This window comes from Chiloscyllium plagiosum, unplaced genomic scaffold (assembly GCF_037043375.1).
Source record: "Chiloscyllium plagiosum isolate Xiang-an unplaced genomic scaffold, Cpla_swu_hap1 HiC_scaffold_17, whole genome shotgun sequence".
NCBI lineage: Eukaryota > Metazoa > Chordata > Chondrichthyes > Orectolobiformes > Hemiscylliidae > Chiloscyllium > Chiloscyllium plagiosum.
In genome coordinates this window covers 5,201,536-5,217,847 of record NW_028270155.1, presented here as the reverse complement: position 1 = coordinate 5,217,847, position 16,312 = coordinate 5,201,536, and the positions used below count along the sequence as shown (strand labels likewise).

The following is a 16,312-nucleotide window of genomic DNA, read 5'->3' as shown; positions in this document are numbered from 1 at the left end:
GTCATTCTTTTGTTCCTGATATAGCTATAGAATCCTTAGGGTTTTCCTTGATCCTACCCGCCAATGACTTCTCTTGTCCCCTTCTGGCTCTTCCTACCTCTCTTTAGGTCTTTCCTGGCTAACTTGTAACTCTCAACAGCCCTAACTGAGTCATCACATCTCATCCTAACCTAAGCCTTCTTCTTCCTCATGAAGAGAGATTCAACTTCCTTCATAAACCACGACTCCCGTGCTCAAAAACTTCCTCCCTGCCTGACCGATACATACTTATCTAGGACACACAGTAGCTGGTCCTTGAATAAGCTCCATATTTCAATTGTGCCCATCTCCTGCAGTTTCCTTTTCCATCCTATGCATCCTAAATCTTGCCTAATCGCATCGTAGTTGCCTTTCCCCCAGCTATAACTCTTGCCCTGCGGTATATACCTATCCTTTTCCATCGCTAAAGTAAACATAACCGAATTGTGGTCACTATCTTCAAAGTGCTCACCTACCTCCAAATCTAACACCTGGCTGGGTTCATTACCCAGTACCAAATCTAATGCCCCTTGTTGGCCTGTCTACATACTGTGTCAGGAAACCTTCCTACACACATTGGACAAAAACTGACAGATCTAAAATACTTGAACTATAGTATTCCCAGTCAATAGTTGCAAAGTTAAAAGCCCCCATAACAACCATCCTGTCACTCTCGCTCCTATTGAGGATCAGCTTTGCTATCCTATCCTCGACACCTCTGGACCTATTCAGAAGCCTATAGAAAACTGCCAACAGGGTGACCTCTCCTTTCCTGTTTCTAACCTCAGCCCATACTACCTCAGTAGAGGAATCCTCAAATGTCCTTTCTGCCACTGTAATACTGTCCTTGACCAACAATGCCACATGCCCCCACTTTTACATTTTCTCTATACTTACTGAAACATCTAAATCCCAGAACCTGCAACAACCATTCCTGTCCCTGCCCTACCCATGTCTCCGAAATGGCCACAACATCGAAATCCCAGGTACCAGCCCATGCTGCAAGTTTTTTAAATAGAATCCCTATAGTGCGGTAACAAGCCCTTCAGCCCAGGTCCACACTGACCCTCCGAACAGTAACCCACCCAGACCCAATCCCCTACATTTCCCCCGACTAATGCAGCTAACCTCGGCATCCCTGAACACTACGGGCAATTTAGCATGGCCAATTCACCTAATCTGCACATCTTTGGATTGTGGGAGGAAACTGGAGCACCCGGAGGAGACAGAGGGAGAATGTGCAAGCTCCACACAGACAGTTGCCCGAGGCTGGAATCAAACCCAGGTCCCTGGCACTGTGAGTCAGCAGCACTAACCACTTGAGCCACTGTGCCACCCTATTCACCCACCTTATTCCGGATGCACCTGGCGTTGGAGTAGACACACTTCAAACCAACGCCTTGCTCGCTGGTGCCTTGTGCGTCCTTAGTTCTGACCTCAGTACTCTCAACCCCCTGTATACTCAAACTGCAATTCAGGTTCCCAGCCCCCTGCTGAATTAGGTCAAACCCACCGAAAAGCATTAGCAAACTCTCTCTCCCCCCACGGCCTCCCTGCCTCCCCCACCCCCCCAGGATATTGGTACCCCTCTGGTTTAGATGGAGACCGTCCTGTTTGTTGAGGTCCCACCTACCCCAGAAAGAGCCCCAATTATCCAGGTATCCAAAACCCTCCCTCCTGCACCATCCCTGTAGCCACGTGTTCAGCTCCTCTTTCTCCCTATTCCTCGCCTCATTAGCATGTGGCATGGGCAACAAATCAGAGATAACAACTCTGTTTGTCCTAACTCTAAGCTTCCGCCCTAGCTCCCTGAATTTTTCCCCAGTTCTGATGAAGGATTACACCCGAAACATTGACTTCTCCATCTCCTGATACTGCCTGGCTTGCAGTGTTCTTCCAGCTTCCTGTCCGTCCCTACCTGGTCTGGCCTGTGTATGATTCCAAATGGTGCTGACTCCTAAATGCCCACTTGGTGATTAGGAATGGGCTATGATTGCTGGCTCACCCAGAGATGGTCACAACACATGAACCAATTAAAGAGAAAGCTCTAACACCAGTGCTCCTTACCTTTGAGACAGCCAGAGGATAAGGCCCTTGGTGGTTTTCCCGGACTGCGACAGGACTAGGAGGAACCCACAGGTTTTCTGTGACAGTGATCGTGACTTCCCCTCGTATATAGTGTCCTTGTGGTCGATCTCCCATATCTTTGACTTGAACAGTCAGGACATACTGCTCAACCAAACCAAGAACCAACGACTCAGCTCCTGAAAATAGCAGAAGCAAGAATCTCACATCTCCTGCAAGGAAACCCTAGGCCAATGCTCTTGGACACCTAAGAGAAGATTTGACAGAGGCACTTAAATTCGAGAACAGTTTAGCAGAGTAAATAAAGAGAACCTGTTTCCAAACCTGTCAAAGACTAAGAATACTGACAGGCAACAGGTTTTGGGTAATAAGCATTCTTGGTGGGGTGAAGCAAATCCTTTTTAACAGGTTGTGACGTGCAATTCAATGACAGGCCAATGGAAACACGTTAAATGTCACTCAGTAAATTGGAAAGAGTGGGTGGATGCTGGGACTAACTGGATTGCCATTTAGAAGTGCAAGGATAGTCTTGATGGGCTAAGTGGCCTCCTCGGCGAAAGTGGGTACTGCAGATGCTGGAGATTAGAGTCAAGATTAGAGTGGGGTCGGAAAAGCACAGCAGGTCAGGCGGCATCCGAGGAGCAGGAAAAACCACATTTCAGGCAGGAGCCCTTCATCAGGAATCACCCTTCCTGATGAAGGGCTTTTGCCCGAAACGTTGATTTTCCTGCTCCTCGGATGCTGTCTGACCTGCTGTGCTTTTCCAGCACCACTCTAATCTTGACTCTAAGTGGCCTCCTGCTGTACTTTTACTATTTAAAATAATTGCCTCCCTATTACAGAACCGAGACTATCTTAAAGGATCTGATTTACAATGAACAGGAAAGCTGCTCCAGCACAACAACATTACATTATACTGTGATCTTGTGGTTAGAGGCTGTAGAATCAGACAAAAAACATATTCAATATCTGTTCAAAAAAGAAAGTACATTCTGGAGCTGACTCCAACTGAACAGGATGGAGCTCTGTGTGGTCAAGAATGATATCAAGGTTTGTAATCAGTGTGACGCACACAGGCCCTAACCAAACAAAAGTTCAATTGAATTAGTTTGAGAGAACAGAATAACGTCTACTCCACTCGGAATAGATTCAGCATATGCCCAAACTTTTGTTTCTTTACATCAAACTAGCATTTCATCCGTTCATTTGGAGCAAATGTCACACCTTCCAACCACAATGATACAAACACAACCTGCGCCTGTGACTGTAACAAGTGCCAGTGACAATAGTGAGCAAACGTTGATGGAGAAGTCACATTGAATAGACATCATTTTAACAGCTATAGGCAAGAACGATGAGTCACCTCCTGCTCCTGTATGACACACAACAGTCAGCACATTGCAAAAGGAATTTATTGTGTGAAATCAGTGAGCGGTTTTACTGTGATAAGGTGCTGTGGAACTGCTGGTATTGTTCTGATTGTGTTACCTGTCTGGCTGTTAGTCTGCACTTGCTTATTCATTGAAGGTCATGTTTTAGCTGAATTTATGATCTTTATAGAAGCTCTTTCATAACTGCACTTTCTCCATTCCAGAGCTGAAGCTCAATCCTTGGACCCTAGTTGACCCTGGGTCCAGCGGATTACAGGAATGTTGCTGTAGTGAAGGTCTGTGTGGACAGTCAACATCAACACAGGAAGGATAGAAGTGGACACCCAGAGTGACCCAGCCAGTGGAGTACAGTATAATGCAGGCAAATGTGAATGTCTCCATCTTGGGCAGGAAGAATAAGGGTCTGTGTCAGTGCTGGATTCAATGGATTCACCGGACTAGAAGGTTGGGAATGAGATGGGATCGTGGGATCAACTGAGGGTCCCACCTTGAACTCAATCCTAATGGCTAGATCTGGATGTCACATCTACACAGGACTGAGCTTGACAGAGGGGGAGACAGCAATGTATCAGTAATGTCACTGGGCTATTAATCCCTGAGGTGGAAATATGTTGCTGGAAAAGCGCAGCAGGTCAAGCAGCATCCAGGGAACAGGAGAATCGACGTTTCGGGCATAAGCCCTTCCTGAAGAAGGGCTTATGCCCGAAACGTCGATTCTCCTGTTCCCTGGATGCTGCCTGACCTGCTGCGCTTTTCCAGCAACACATTTCCAGCTCTGATCTCCAGCATCTGCAGACCTCACTTTCTCCTATTAATCCCTGAGGCCCAAACTAATGGCCAGATTCAAATCCCAGCAAGGCCAGTGTGGGAATATCATCAAATCCCTACAGTGTGGAAGCAGGCCATTTGACCCATCAAGTCCACACCAACCCTGCAAAGAACATCCCACCTACCCACACCCACCCACCCCCCCAACCTTATCCCTGTATCCCTGCATTTCCCATGGTTAATCCACCTAACCTGCACATCTTTGGACTGTGCGAGGAAACCGGAGCACCCGGTGGAAACCCACGCAGATACTGGGCGAACGTGCAAACTTCACACAGTCTGTCACTTGAGGTTGGAATCGAACCTGTGTCCCTGGTGCTGTGAGGCAGCAGTGCTAACCACTGAGCCACTGTGCCCACTTGAATTCAAATTATAAAGCTTGTCTCGGCAGTATTTGATTAATAAAACCACTTTTGCTAAATGAGCTCAGCTGTTCTTACCTGGTTTGGTTTACATTTGACTCCAGACCCATCTGGTTGACTCCTAACTGCCCTCTGAAATGGCCAATTAAATTGCTCTGTTCAAGGGCAACTCGGGACTGGTAACAGATGCCCACAGTCCATGGAAGAATAAAGGAAAACAAATGCTGCCCTCGCAGGTGAATAGCTGAAGGGGCTACAGTCACAGGTGGAGAATGGAGAGAGGGAGAGACCATACCTTCTGCAGTCAGTGAGATGTCACCATTCCGAGGATCAATCTGGAACATTCCGTCCGAGGGCTGTGCTGGAATTTGCTGGAGGATTTTGTAGCGCAGGTCACTACTAGGCAGGAGGGGGTCATCAAGGTCAGTGGCGGCTGCAGACAGAATCCTGTATCCTATGACAGTACACAGAGAGGCCATTTGGCCCATTCAGTCTCTACCAGTGTTTATAGCCCACAGGAAAACTGCCAACTCCCTCCACCTCATATTATCAGCAGATCCTTCCATCCTGTTCCCTCTCAAATGTTGGGCCGAAGGGCCTGTGATAGTGAGTGCTCACATGCTCACTCATCTCTGGGTGAACAAGAGTGTTCTCATGGATTTATTAGAGATGATTGTAAGGGAACATATACTTTATCCTTTGGATTGTAAACTGGAAAATGGAAGTTTGACACTAACAAGTAACAGGAGATTTTTTTTTGTAAATTAGAAATCAGGTGGGATTGTATGGTGTATATTTTAGCCACACAAGATAGTGTTACTTTCCACAGTAGTCAGAGGATGCTTTATGAGACAGAATGGCATCAGGAGTCTCTGAGTAAAGGAAACACTCCCTAATGACGGCCTTCAGATTGGTACAGCCACAGTCTGTTCTAGTCATAGAACACAGAACATAGAAAAGTACAGCACAGAATAGGCCCTTTGGCCCACGATGCTGTGCTGAGGTTTAATCCTAATGTAAAATATAGTAACTTAACCTACGCACCCCTCAACTCACTGCTATCCATGTGCATGTCCACAGAAGTCGATTAAATGTCCCCAATGACTCTGCTTCCACCACCACCGCTGGCAACGCATTCCATGCATTCACAACTCTCTGCATAAAGAACCTACCTCTGACTTCCCCTCTATACCTTTCTCCTAAAACTGTGACTCCTTGTACCAGTCAAACCTACACTGGGGAAAAGTCTCTGGCTATTGGCTCTATCCATGCCTCTCATTATCTTGTATACCTTGATCAGGTCTCCTCTCTTCCTCCTTCTCTCCAGAGAGAAAAGTCTGAGCTTAGTCAACCTCTCTTCATAAGGCAAGCCCTCCAGTCCAGGCAGCATCCTGGTAAACCTTCTTTGCACCCTCTCCAAAGCCTCTGTATCTTTGGAGAGGATGCAACGACACCTCCAACCTTTGTGTCATCTGCAAATTTACTAACCCACCCCTCAACCTCCTCATCCAAATCATTTATAAAAACTACAAAGAGCAGAGGCCCAAGAACAGAGCCCTGCGGGACCCCACTCAACACTGTCCTCCAGGCAGAATACTTTCCATCTACAACCACTATCAGCCAGTCAATTTTGAATCCTGATAGACAAATCTCCCTGTATCCCATACTTCCTGACTTTATGAATGAGCCTACCATGGTGAACCTTATCAAATGCCTTGCTGATGTCCATATACACCACATCCACTGCTCAACCTTTGTTGACCTGTGTTGTCACCTCCTCAAAGAACTCAATAAGATTTGTGAGGCATGACCTGCTCCGCACAAAGCCTTGCTGACTGCCTTTAATCACACTATGCTTTGCCAGATAGTCATAAATCCTATCCCTCAGAATTCTTTCCAAAACTTTGCTGACCACAGATATAAGACTGACTGGTCTGTAATTGCCAGGGATTTCCCTATTACCCTTCTTGGAAAGAGGAACACCGTTCGTCTCCTTCCAATCCTCTGGTATGACTCCCGTGGAGAGTGAGGAGGCAAATATCCTCGCCAGTGGCTTAGCAACCTCCTTTCTCGCTTCCCGGAGCAGCCCGGGATAAATGCAGATTGTCCTCTGCACTCAAAGACATCCAGAGGCATCTCTCACCATCTCACTCTGTCTCTCACTCAGTGAAAAGACAAAAACAACTAGAATCTCTAAAGAAGGGTTCCAATGCCAGGAAAGACCTGGGTCCACCCAATCAGCATTGCCTGTAGTCAGTTAACATCAGTAAAAGAAATCACAAGAACTCAAAGAAACAACTTCTCACACCCTTGTGGACTCTTGAATTTGCTTTTCCCTGTTTATATTTTTCCACTCATTATATTTTGTACCAAACCATCTGCTTTTGTCAGTCTTATTCCTGAATCAGGATACATGTCAGTGTTTTTAAAGAGATATTGCTTAAGTTGCTCCGCTTGGACATGTTCGCCATTTATTAAAGAATAGGTTTGTTTATAATAAAAAACATTAGTTTTCTGTTACTAATGAACCTGGTATGAATGTCCTCAGTCCTAGTGGGTTTCACTGGGTCATAGTCATAGAGATGTCCAGCATGGAAAAAGACCCTTCGGTTCAACTCGGCCATGCCGACCAGATATCCTAAATTAATCTAGTCCTGTTTGCCAGCATTTGGCCTATATCCCTCTAAACCCTTCCTAGTCATTTTAAACGTTGTAATTATACCAGCCTCCACCTTCCTCTGGCATTTGCATGAAAAAGTTGCCCTTTATATCCCTTTTATATCTTTCCCTTCTCACCCTAACCCTATGCCCGCTAGTTCTGGACTCCCTGACCCAGGGGAAAGACTTTGTCTATTTACCCTATCCATGCCCCTTATAATTTTATAAACCTCTGCCCTCAGCCTCTGACACTCCAGGAAAACAGCCCCAGCCTGTTCAGCCTCTCCCTATAACTCAAATCCTCCAACCCTGGCAACATCCTTGTAGATCTTTTCTGAACCCTCTCAAGTTTCACAACATCCTTCCTATAGCAGGGAGACCAGAATTGTATGCAGCATTCCGAAAGTGGCCTAACCAATGTCTTGTCATTGGTTACACATTTGTGATTGTTTGTGGAATAGGGTGCTCGATAATCAGTAAACTCTTCTCAAATGAGCTCTGAAACTATCTTATATTGAAGAAAAGGTAAAAAGTGAAACTTAGAGCAAATGTCACTACAAGTTTAATAGTTTTGATTATTCATAGATTTTTTTAGAGAAAATGTCTTTCTGGAATTGCTCCTCTCCTTATGCCTTGATGAGATGCAGTTGCAGGAGCAACGCGATACTACAACGGTCATTCAAGTGTGTGAGTGTTGACAGTGACTTGTTGCAGGCTATGCAACATCAGAAGCATCACATCTCTCTCTCCACCAATAGCCACACACCTGAGCTGCTGGGATAGGAGCCATTGGGAGTAAATAGGAGGGAACTGCTCACCTGCAGATTATAGCCTTGTCTTTCCCTTCCTCCTATCCAAACACTCCCCTCCTGACGTGTCACAGTGACATGCTCATAATGTCATCACTGTCACATGGCCTGTGACCACGGCACCTAAAGGTCTCAGTCACTATCTTAACTGGATCCACTAGAAGGTGGTGGAATAAGCAGTTTCCTTTCTCATTTCATTGGTCGGTGCGTTGTTTAGTGAGGTCCGTGATGGAGTGTGTGTTTTTTTTACTGAATTAGGTACACACTGAACCAGGGCAGAAATGTTCCATTTGGTAAACCCTCAGTCCCCCCGACCTGCTGGCTGCTTCAAGATTGACCAGTTTTGTTTTTGTTTTTGTTTTTGTTTCTGATTGCTGGAATCTGCAGGGCTGTGTTTTGATTGGGGTGTGGTGTTCAGGTTACCTGCACGTGCTCCCCTGTGGATTCTTGCTGAAAATGTCTCCTGTACAAACACTGGAGCGTTGTCATTCCTGTCAGTGACGATGATCGTTATGGAAATGGGATCATCAAGTTGTCTCCCTTCATCATCTGTAACCTTCACCTAGGACAAAAAGAGAGACAACAGGAGAAAGGAACCATCATAGAATTGTCACAGCAAGGAAGGAGCTCATTTGGCCCATTGTCCTGTACTAGCTCTCTGAAGATGCAAATTCACCTTGTGCCAGTCTCCACCTCCTCCCTGTAGCCATGAACTTTCTTCCTTTTCACATAACGTACCAATTAGTGAGTTTCGAGAAGATTGAGGTTCTTGATGTAGGTTTGCTCGCTGAGCTGAAAGGTTCATTTTCAGATGTTTCATCACCACACTAGGTAACATCATCAGTGAGCCTCCGGTGAAGCACTGGTGTTAGTGACCTGCTTTCTATTGATGTGTTTAGATTTCCTTGGGTTACTAAGGAAGGTTACTAATAGAAAGCGGGTCACTAACACCAGTGTTTCACTGGCGGCTCATTGATAATGTTACCTGGTATGGTGACGAAATATCTGAAAATGAACCTTCCAGCTCAGCGAGCAAACGTACATCCACAATGTACCAATTCCCTCTGAAACAGCTGGCCTGACCCTGCCTCTGCCACACTGTTAGGCAGGTCCCCAATCTCCGTGTATGAAAAAAGTCTTTCCTGTGTTACCATTCTTTCTTATAACAATTACATTACATCTGTGTCCTCTCACTCTCAATCCTTCCACACCATTCAAATCCCTTGATGGTTTCAGGCAGAACTATTGAATGTCCTTTCAACCCTATCATTCAAGTTATCTGTGTTCCTCACCCCTGGAACCATCATCCTCTGCATCCTCTCTGAAATCTGCTCAACCTTCTTAAAGTCTGGCCCCCAGAACTGATTGCAATATCATTGCTGAGATCATCAAATATTTTAACAACATTTACCATCACCTTCCTGCTCTTTTACACTACATCCCTATTAATGAAGACTATGTGCTTTACTAGGTAAAGTCACCACAGCCTTACCAGACCAGAGGCTGCTCTCTCACCAGGGAGAGATGACTGGTGGGGCTTTAACCTGAGGGTCACCATGCCTCAGACAAAGGGAGAGGTTCAGGAGGAGAGTCCTTCACCTAGCCTCAGCCGTTATGGGAATTGAACCCACATTGTTGGGGTCACTCTGCAACACAAACCAGCCTTCCAGCTAAATGAGCTAACCGAGCCCCCTTATAATGTTCTCAACCTGTCCTGCCACTGGCAATGACTCATGACCAGATACTCCCACGGCCCTCTGTTTCTCAGCCCCTTTAGAGTTGAACCCTTTCTTTTGCATTGTCTCTAAAAGTTCTTCCCATCAAAATGGCCCCTCATTTAACCAACCTGGAGTGTAGGATACCCAATGGCTCAAGAGGGTGAAAACGTGAGAGATTGAGCACTATAGGCTGATATTCTCTCGACTTAAAGAATGAGAGGAAATCAAATTCAGGAAAAAGATGCTAAAGGGAATTAACAAAGTAGACATAGGCATGTGCAGCTAGAATGAGAGGTCTTTAGGATTAAGATAAGGATGGCAGGTTTAAAAGAGAGGTGAGGAGAAGTTACTTATCTCAAAGGGTCGTGAATCTGTGGAATTCACTCCCTCAGATGTTGGTGGATGGTGGGACTTTGAATAAATTTGAGGAGGAGACAGACATTTTGAATGAGTAATAGGATAAAGGATTATAGGGAGAGGGCAGAAAGATGAGATCAGTCATGATCATATTGAATGATGGAGCACGCTCAAGGGGCTGAATAGCCTCCTGGTGATTGTAACAAGGTCAGCCAGGTGTACCTCATGGAAATGTGATCCCTGATTGGAGCTGTTAAACTGGTCCAATCAGGGAGCCCTGGCTGACAGATAAGAACAGGCATGTCAGACACTCTGCTCACTCTGAGAGCTGTCTCTGAAGGAGCTGGGTCAGTGTCAAGGACTCTCCGCATGTAAATAAAGAGGGACTTGGTGATGGGATACCAGAATCTATAGAAATATTTCAGTGGCGATGAGGGAAAAGCATGTTTCTGAAGACATTCACTTCCAACAGTCATCTTTGCATTGGGGGTAAGCATTTCTGCCATCATGCTGTTATTTGGGAAGCTTGACTCATTTGATCCTGCCACTGAAGACTGGGCCCAGTACATGGAGAGAATGCATTACATTTTACAGGCAACTGACACTGGGAAAGATGAAAAGCAATGAGTAATAATCCTTCTGACAGTTTGTTAGGAACCTAACCTTCCCTGAGAAACCAGTTACTTTCAAGAACTGATGGATTTAGTTCATAAATATTACTACCCCAAACCTCCTGTAATTCTGAGACACTATTGGTTTTATTTGGAATTTGAGATCCAGAGGAATCCATATCAGGATATTTGACTAGGTTAGGGTGACGTGCAGAGGCATTTGAATTTGGTTTAGCCTTTAACGAGATGCTGAGAGACCGTTTGGAATGTGAGATTAATGATGTAACTGTGCAGAATTGCAACTAGCTGAAACCCTACTGGACTTCAAACAGGCACTACAACCGGCTTTATCTTTGGAAAATACAGTAAGTGGAACATGTCTTGCAGGATATTCTGACGGAAGTGGACATCCTTAACAGTCCAACTGAATTTAGGGAACACCACTTGAGGGCAGGCAATTGCATAGCCTCACTCAGGACATGTCCTGAACAGAGGGACTCTCGGTCACTCACAGCAAAACTCCAAAACAAAGCCAAGCCTCAGGAAAATGGTTAAAGTTTCTTCAGGATCTGGGCTAACAAGCCATTGTAGTTGTTGCTGGTACACGGACTTGAGACAGTAAAAGAGTCCCACTAGACCTAAATGGAGTAAGAGAACACATAGGTTGGTATCCAGGAGAGTGCACACCCTGGAAAGCCCACCTACATCTGGATTGGAACAATTAAATTGCTTAGCAACATCCAAATCAGAACCAATCAAAATAAATGTCTGGTTAAATAGTCATTTGGTTCTAATGGAGATCGATATCAGCGCAGCCTTATCAGTGATGGTGGGATCCCCCATCTTTAACAAATTCACTCTGAACTCCAACCCTTAAGTTTACATGAGACCTCGGCTGGACTGAGAACCTGTACTGGGGAACCTTTACTGTTTAACGGTACAACTCCCATCCCGGTCTCTTCTGAGAAGCAGCTGATTCAGTTATCACTGATCGTAGTAAAAGGCTTGGGCCCAAATTTGAAGAAATCAACAGTGAATCAGGAACAGGGACTGAATAAAATTAATCTGAGTGAAACATCGGTAATGAGGAAATTCATGGTTTGATAGAGTGACAAACCCCTGAGACCTGACCTGTTTCCATCCCAATGGATGTTTCCACTGCATGGGGTGTTTAGAACCAGGGGACATGACTCAGATTGAAACATGGGACATTTAGTACACAGACGAGGAAGGTGATCTATTATTGCAATTCTCCAACACCAACCAAGCAGTTTCAATCACTGAGTATGCTCAAGACAGGGAATGCGAGATATCGAGATACTAGATTAGATTAGATTACTTACAGTGTGGAAACAGGCCTTTTGGCCCGACAAATCCACACCGACCCGCCGAAGCGCAACCCATCCAGACCCATTCCCCTACATTTATCCCTTCACCTAACACTACGGGCAATTTAGCATGGCCAATTTACCTGACCTGCACATTTTTGGACTGTGGGAGGGAATCGGAGCACCTGGAGGAAACCCACATAGACACGGGGAGAATGTGCAACTCCACACAGTCGCCTGAGGCGGGAATTGAACCCAGGGTCCCTGGCGCTGTGAGGCAACAGTGCTAACCAAAGGGGTCAAAGCTGTTTGAGGATAGTGTGCGACTGCAGTATGTTGGTAGATGTTTGCCATGATCTAGGCCCCAGAAGGGTCCACTGCTGCCCCTCTGTTCTTGCCTGGAGAAAACCTTGGAAGTTTCTGATTTTTTGTCTCTGATATGAAGCAGGGTGGTGGATGATCGAGGCAGAGGATGTATGCAATAACATTGCTTTGGCTACTTGCCCAGCGTGTGAGATATGTTTCGGAGATACAAACCTTCAGCTCGTACACGGACTGCTCTTCGCGATCAAAAGACTTGAGAGTGAACAGCAAGAGATGGTCTTCAATCCCAAAGGTTCCATTGTAATCATCGATCAGCTCCAGGCGCAATTTCCCAGAAACAACTGGTTCAAGCTGCAAATGCAAACATTTCCTGAAAATTGACAAGTGTTTTACACCCTCCCTGAATCTGCATTCTACTCCAGCAGCCAACCACCCCTCCTCCGACCCACACCCACCCCAACCCACACACACACACACGCATACGCACCGTCACACAACGCCACCCCTACTCCCACCCACACACACACCCACCTCCCATCACCCCCCCCACCCTGCAAACACACACTCCCCACCCCACCCCCCACCCACCCTGCAAACACACACTCCCCTCCCCTCCCCATCGCCCCACCCACCCTGCAAACACACACTCCCCTCCCCACCCCCACCCACCCTGCTAACACACACTCCCCTCCCCTCCCCACTCCCCCCACCCACCCTGCAAACACACACTCCCCTCCCCTCCCCACTCCCCCCACCCACCCTGCTAACACACACTCCCCTCCCCACCCCACTCCCCCCACCCACCCTTCAAACACACTCCCCTCCCCTCCCCACCCCCCACCCACCCTGCAAACACACACTCCCCTCCCCTCCCCACTCCCCCCACCCACCCTTCAAACACACTCCCCTCCCCTCCCCACCCCCCACCCACCCTGCAAACACACACTCCCCTCCAGTCCCCACACCCCACCAACCCTTCAAACACACACTTCCCTCCTCACTCCCCACCCACCCTGCAAACTCACACACCCTCCCCATCGCCCCACCCACCCTGCAAACACACACTCCGCTCCCCACCCCACTCCCCCCACCCACCCTACAAACACACACTCCACACCAGTTTCCACCTCCCACCCACCCTTCAAACACACTCCCCTCCCCTCCCCACCCCCCACCCACCCTGCAAACACACACTTCCCTCCTCACTCCCCACCCATACTGCAAACACACACACCCTCCCCATCGCCCCACCCACCCTGCAAACACACACACCCTCCCCACCCCCCACCCACCCTGCAAACACACACTCCCCTCCAGTCCCCACCCCCCACCAACCCTTCAAACACACACTTCCCTCCTCACTCCCCACCCATACTGCAAACACACACTCCCCTCCCCACCCCCACCCACCCTGCTAACACACACTCCCCTCCCCTCCCCACTCCCCCCACCCACCCTGCAAACACACACTCCCCTCCCCTCCCCTCCCCACTCCCCCCACCCACCCTGCAACACACACACACTCCCCTCCCCTCCCCATCCCCACCCTGCAAACACACACTCCCCTCCCCTCTCCACTCTCCCACCCACCCTGCAAACACACACTCCCTTCCTCTCTCCACACCCCCACCCACTCTGCAAACACACACTCCCCTCCCCAACCCCTACCCACCCTGCAAGCACTCACTCCCCTCCCCACTACCCCCACCCACCCTGCAAACACAGACTCCCCTCCCCTCTCCACTCCCCCCACCCACCCTGCAAAGACACACTCCCCTCCCCTCTCCACACCCCCACCCACCCTGCAAACACACACTCCCCTCCCCACCCACCCTGCAAACACACACACCCCTCCCCTCTCCACTCTCCCACCCACCCTGCAAACACACACTCCCTTCCCCACTCCCCCACCCACCCTGCAAACACACACTCCCCTCCCCTCTCCACTCCCCCCACCCACCCTGCAAACACACACTCCCCTCCCCACCCCCCACCCTCCCTGCAATCACACACTGCCCTCCGCTCCCCACTCCCCCACCCACCCTGCAAACACACACTCCCTTCCCCACCCCCCACCCACTCTGCAAACACACACTCTCCTCCCCTCCTCACTCCCCCACCCACACTGCAAACACACACTGCCCTCCCCTCCTCACTCTCCCACCCACCCTGCAAACACACACTGCCGTCCCCTCCTCACTCCCCCCACCCACCCTGCAAACACACACTGCTCTCCCCTACCCACTCCCCCAACTACCCTGCAAATACACACTCCCCTCCCCACTCCCACCCACCATGCAAGCACACACTCCCCTCCCCACCCCCCACCCACCCTGCAAACACACACTCCCCTCTCCTCCCCACGCCACTCCCCCCACCCACCCTGCAAACACACACTCCCCTCCTCTCCCCACCACCCAAGCTGCAAACACACACTCCCCTGTCCACCCCACCCTGCAAACACACACTTCCCTCCCCATCCCACCCCCCACCCACACTGCAAACACACACTCCCCTCGCCTCCCCACCCCCCCATCCACCCTGCAAACACACACTCCCTGCCACTCCCCACCCCCACCCACCCTGCAAACACACACTCCACTCTCCACCCCCACCCACCCTGCAAACACACACTCCCTGCCCCTCCCCACCCCCACCCACCCTGCAAACACACACTCCACTCTCCACCCCCACCCACCCTGCAAACACACACTCCCCTCCCCTCCGCAGCCTCCCACCATCAACCCTGCAAACACACTACCCTCCCCTCCTCAGCCCACACCCACCTGGCAAACACACACTCCCCTCCCATCCCCACTCCCCCCACCCACCCTGCAAACACAGACTCCCCTCCCCTCCCCTACCCACCCCCACCCACCTTGCAAACACATACTCCCCTCTCCACACCCACCCACCCTGCAAACACACTCTCCCATCCCCTCTCCACCCCCCATCTACCCTGCAAACACACACTCCCCTCCCCTCCTCACTCCCCCACCCACCCTGCAAACAAACACTCCCCTCCCCTACCCACTACCCCCACCCACCCTGCAAACACACACTCCCCTCCCCTACCCACTACCCCCACCCACCCGGCAAACACACAATCCCCTCCCCACCCCACCCGCACCCACCCTGCAAACACACACTCCCATCCCCTCCCACCCCCACCCACCCTGCAAACACACACTTCTCTCCCTTCCTCACCCCCCCCACCCTGCAAATACACACTCCCCTCCCCTCTTCACCCCCCACCCACCCTGCAAACACACACTCCCCTCCCCTCCCCACCCACCCTGCAAACACACACTCCCCTCCCCTCCCCACCCACCTGCAAACACACACTCCCCTCCCCACTCCCCCCACCCACCCTGCAAACACACACTCCCCTCCCCACTCCCCCCACCCACCCTGCAAACGCACAATCCCCTCCCCTCCCCAACCCTGACCCACCCTGCAAACACACACTACCCTCCCCTCCCCACTCCCCCCACCCATCCTGCAAACACACACTACCCTCTCCTCCCCACTCCCCCCACCCACCCTGCAACCACACACTCCCCTCACCTCTCCACTCCCACCAACCCTGCAAAAACTCATTCCCCTCCCCTCCCCACCCCCCACCCACCCTGCAAACACACACTCCCCTCCCCTCTCCACCCCCCCACCCACCCTGCAAACACACACTCCCTTCCACACCCCCCACTCACCCTGCAAACACACACTCCCCTCCCCTCTCCACTCCCCCCACCGACACTGCATACACACACTCCCCTCCCCTCCCCACCCCCACCCACCCTGCAAACACACACTCCACTCTCCA

General features: G+C 49.6%; 1 protein-coding gene across 2 annotated transcripts in view; it reads right to left on the bottom strand.

Annotated features, from left to right (window-relative positions):
- cdh16 (cadherin 16, KSP-cadherin) overlaps window positions 1-16,312 on the bottom strand; it is a 178,661-nt gene that overhangs the window by 138,439 nt on the left and 23,910 nt on the right. For both annotated transcript variants that reach the window (XM_087995561.1, XM_087995562.1), the window contains exons 3-6: window positions 12,703-12,840; window positions 8,575-8,713; window positions 4,980-5,138; window positions 2,086-2,282 (exon numbers count right to left, since the gene is read on the bottom strand). In XM_087995561.1, coding sequence (XP_087851687.1) covers window positions 2,086-2,282; window positions 4,980-5,138; window positions 8,575-8,713; window positions 12,703-12,840 — 633 coding nt within the window. The remainder of the gene's footprint in view (window positions 1-2,085; window positions 2,283-4,979; window positions 5,139-8,574; window positions 8,714-12,702; window positions 12,841-16,312) is intronic.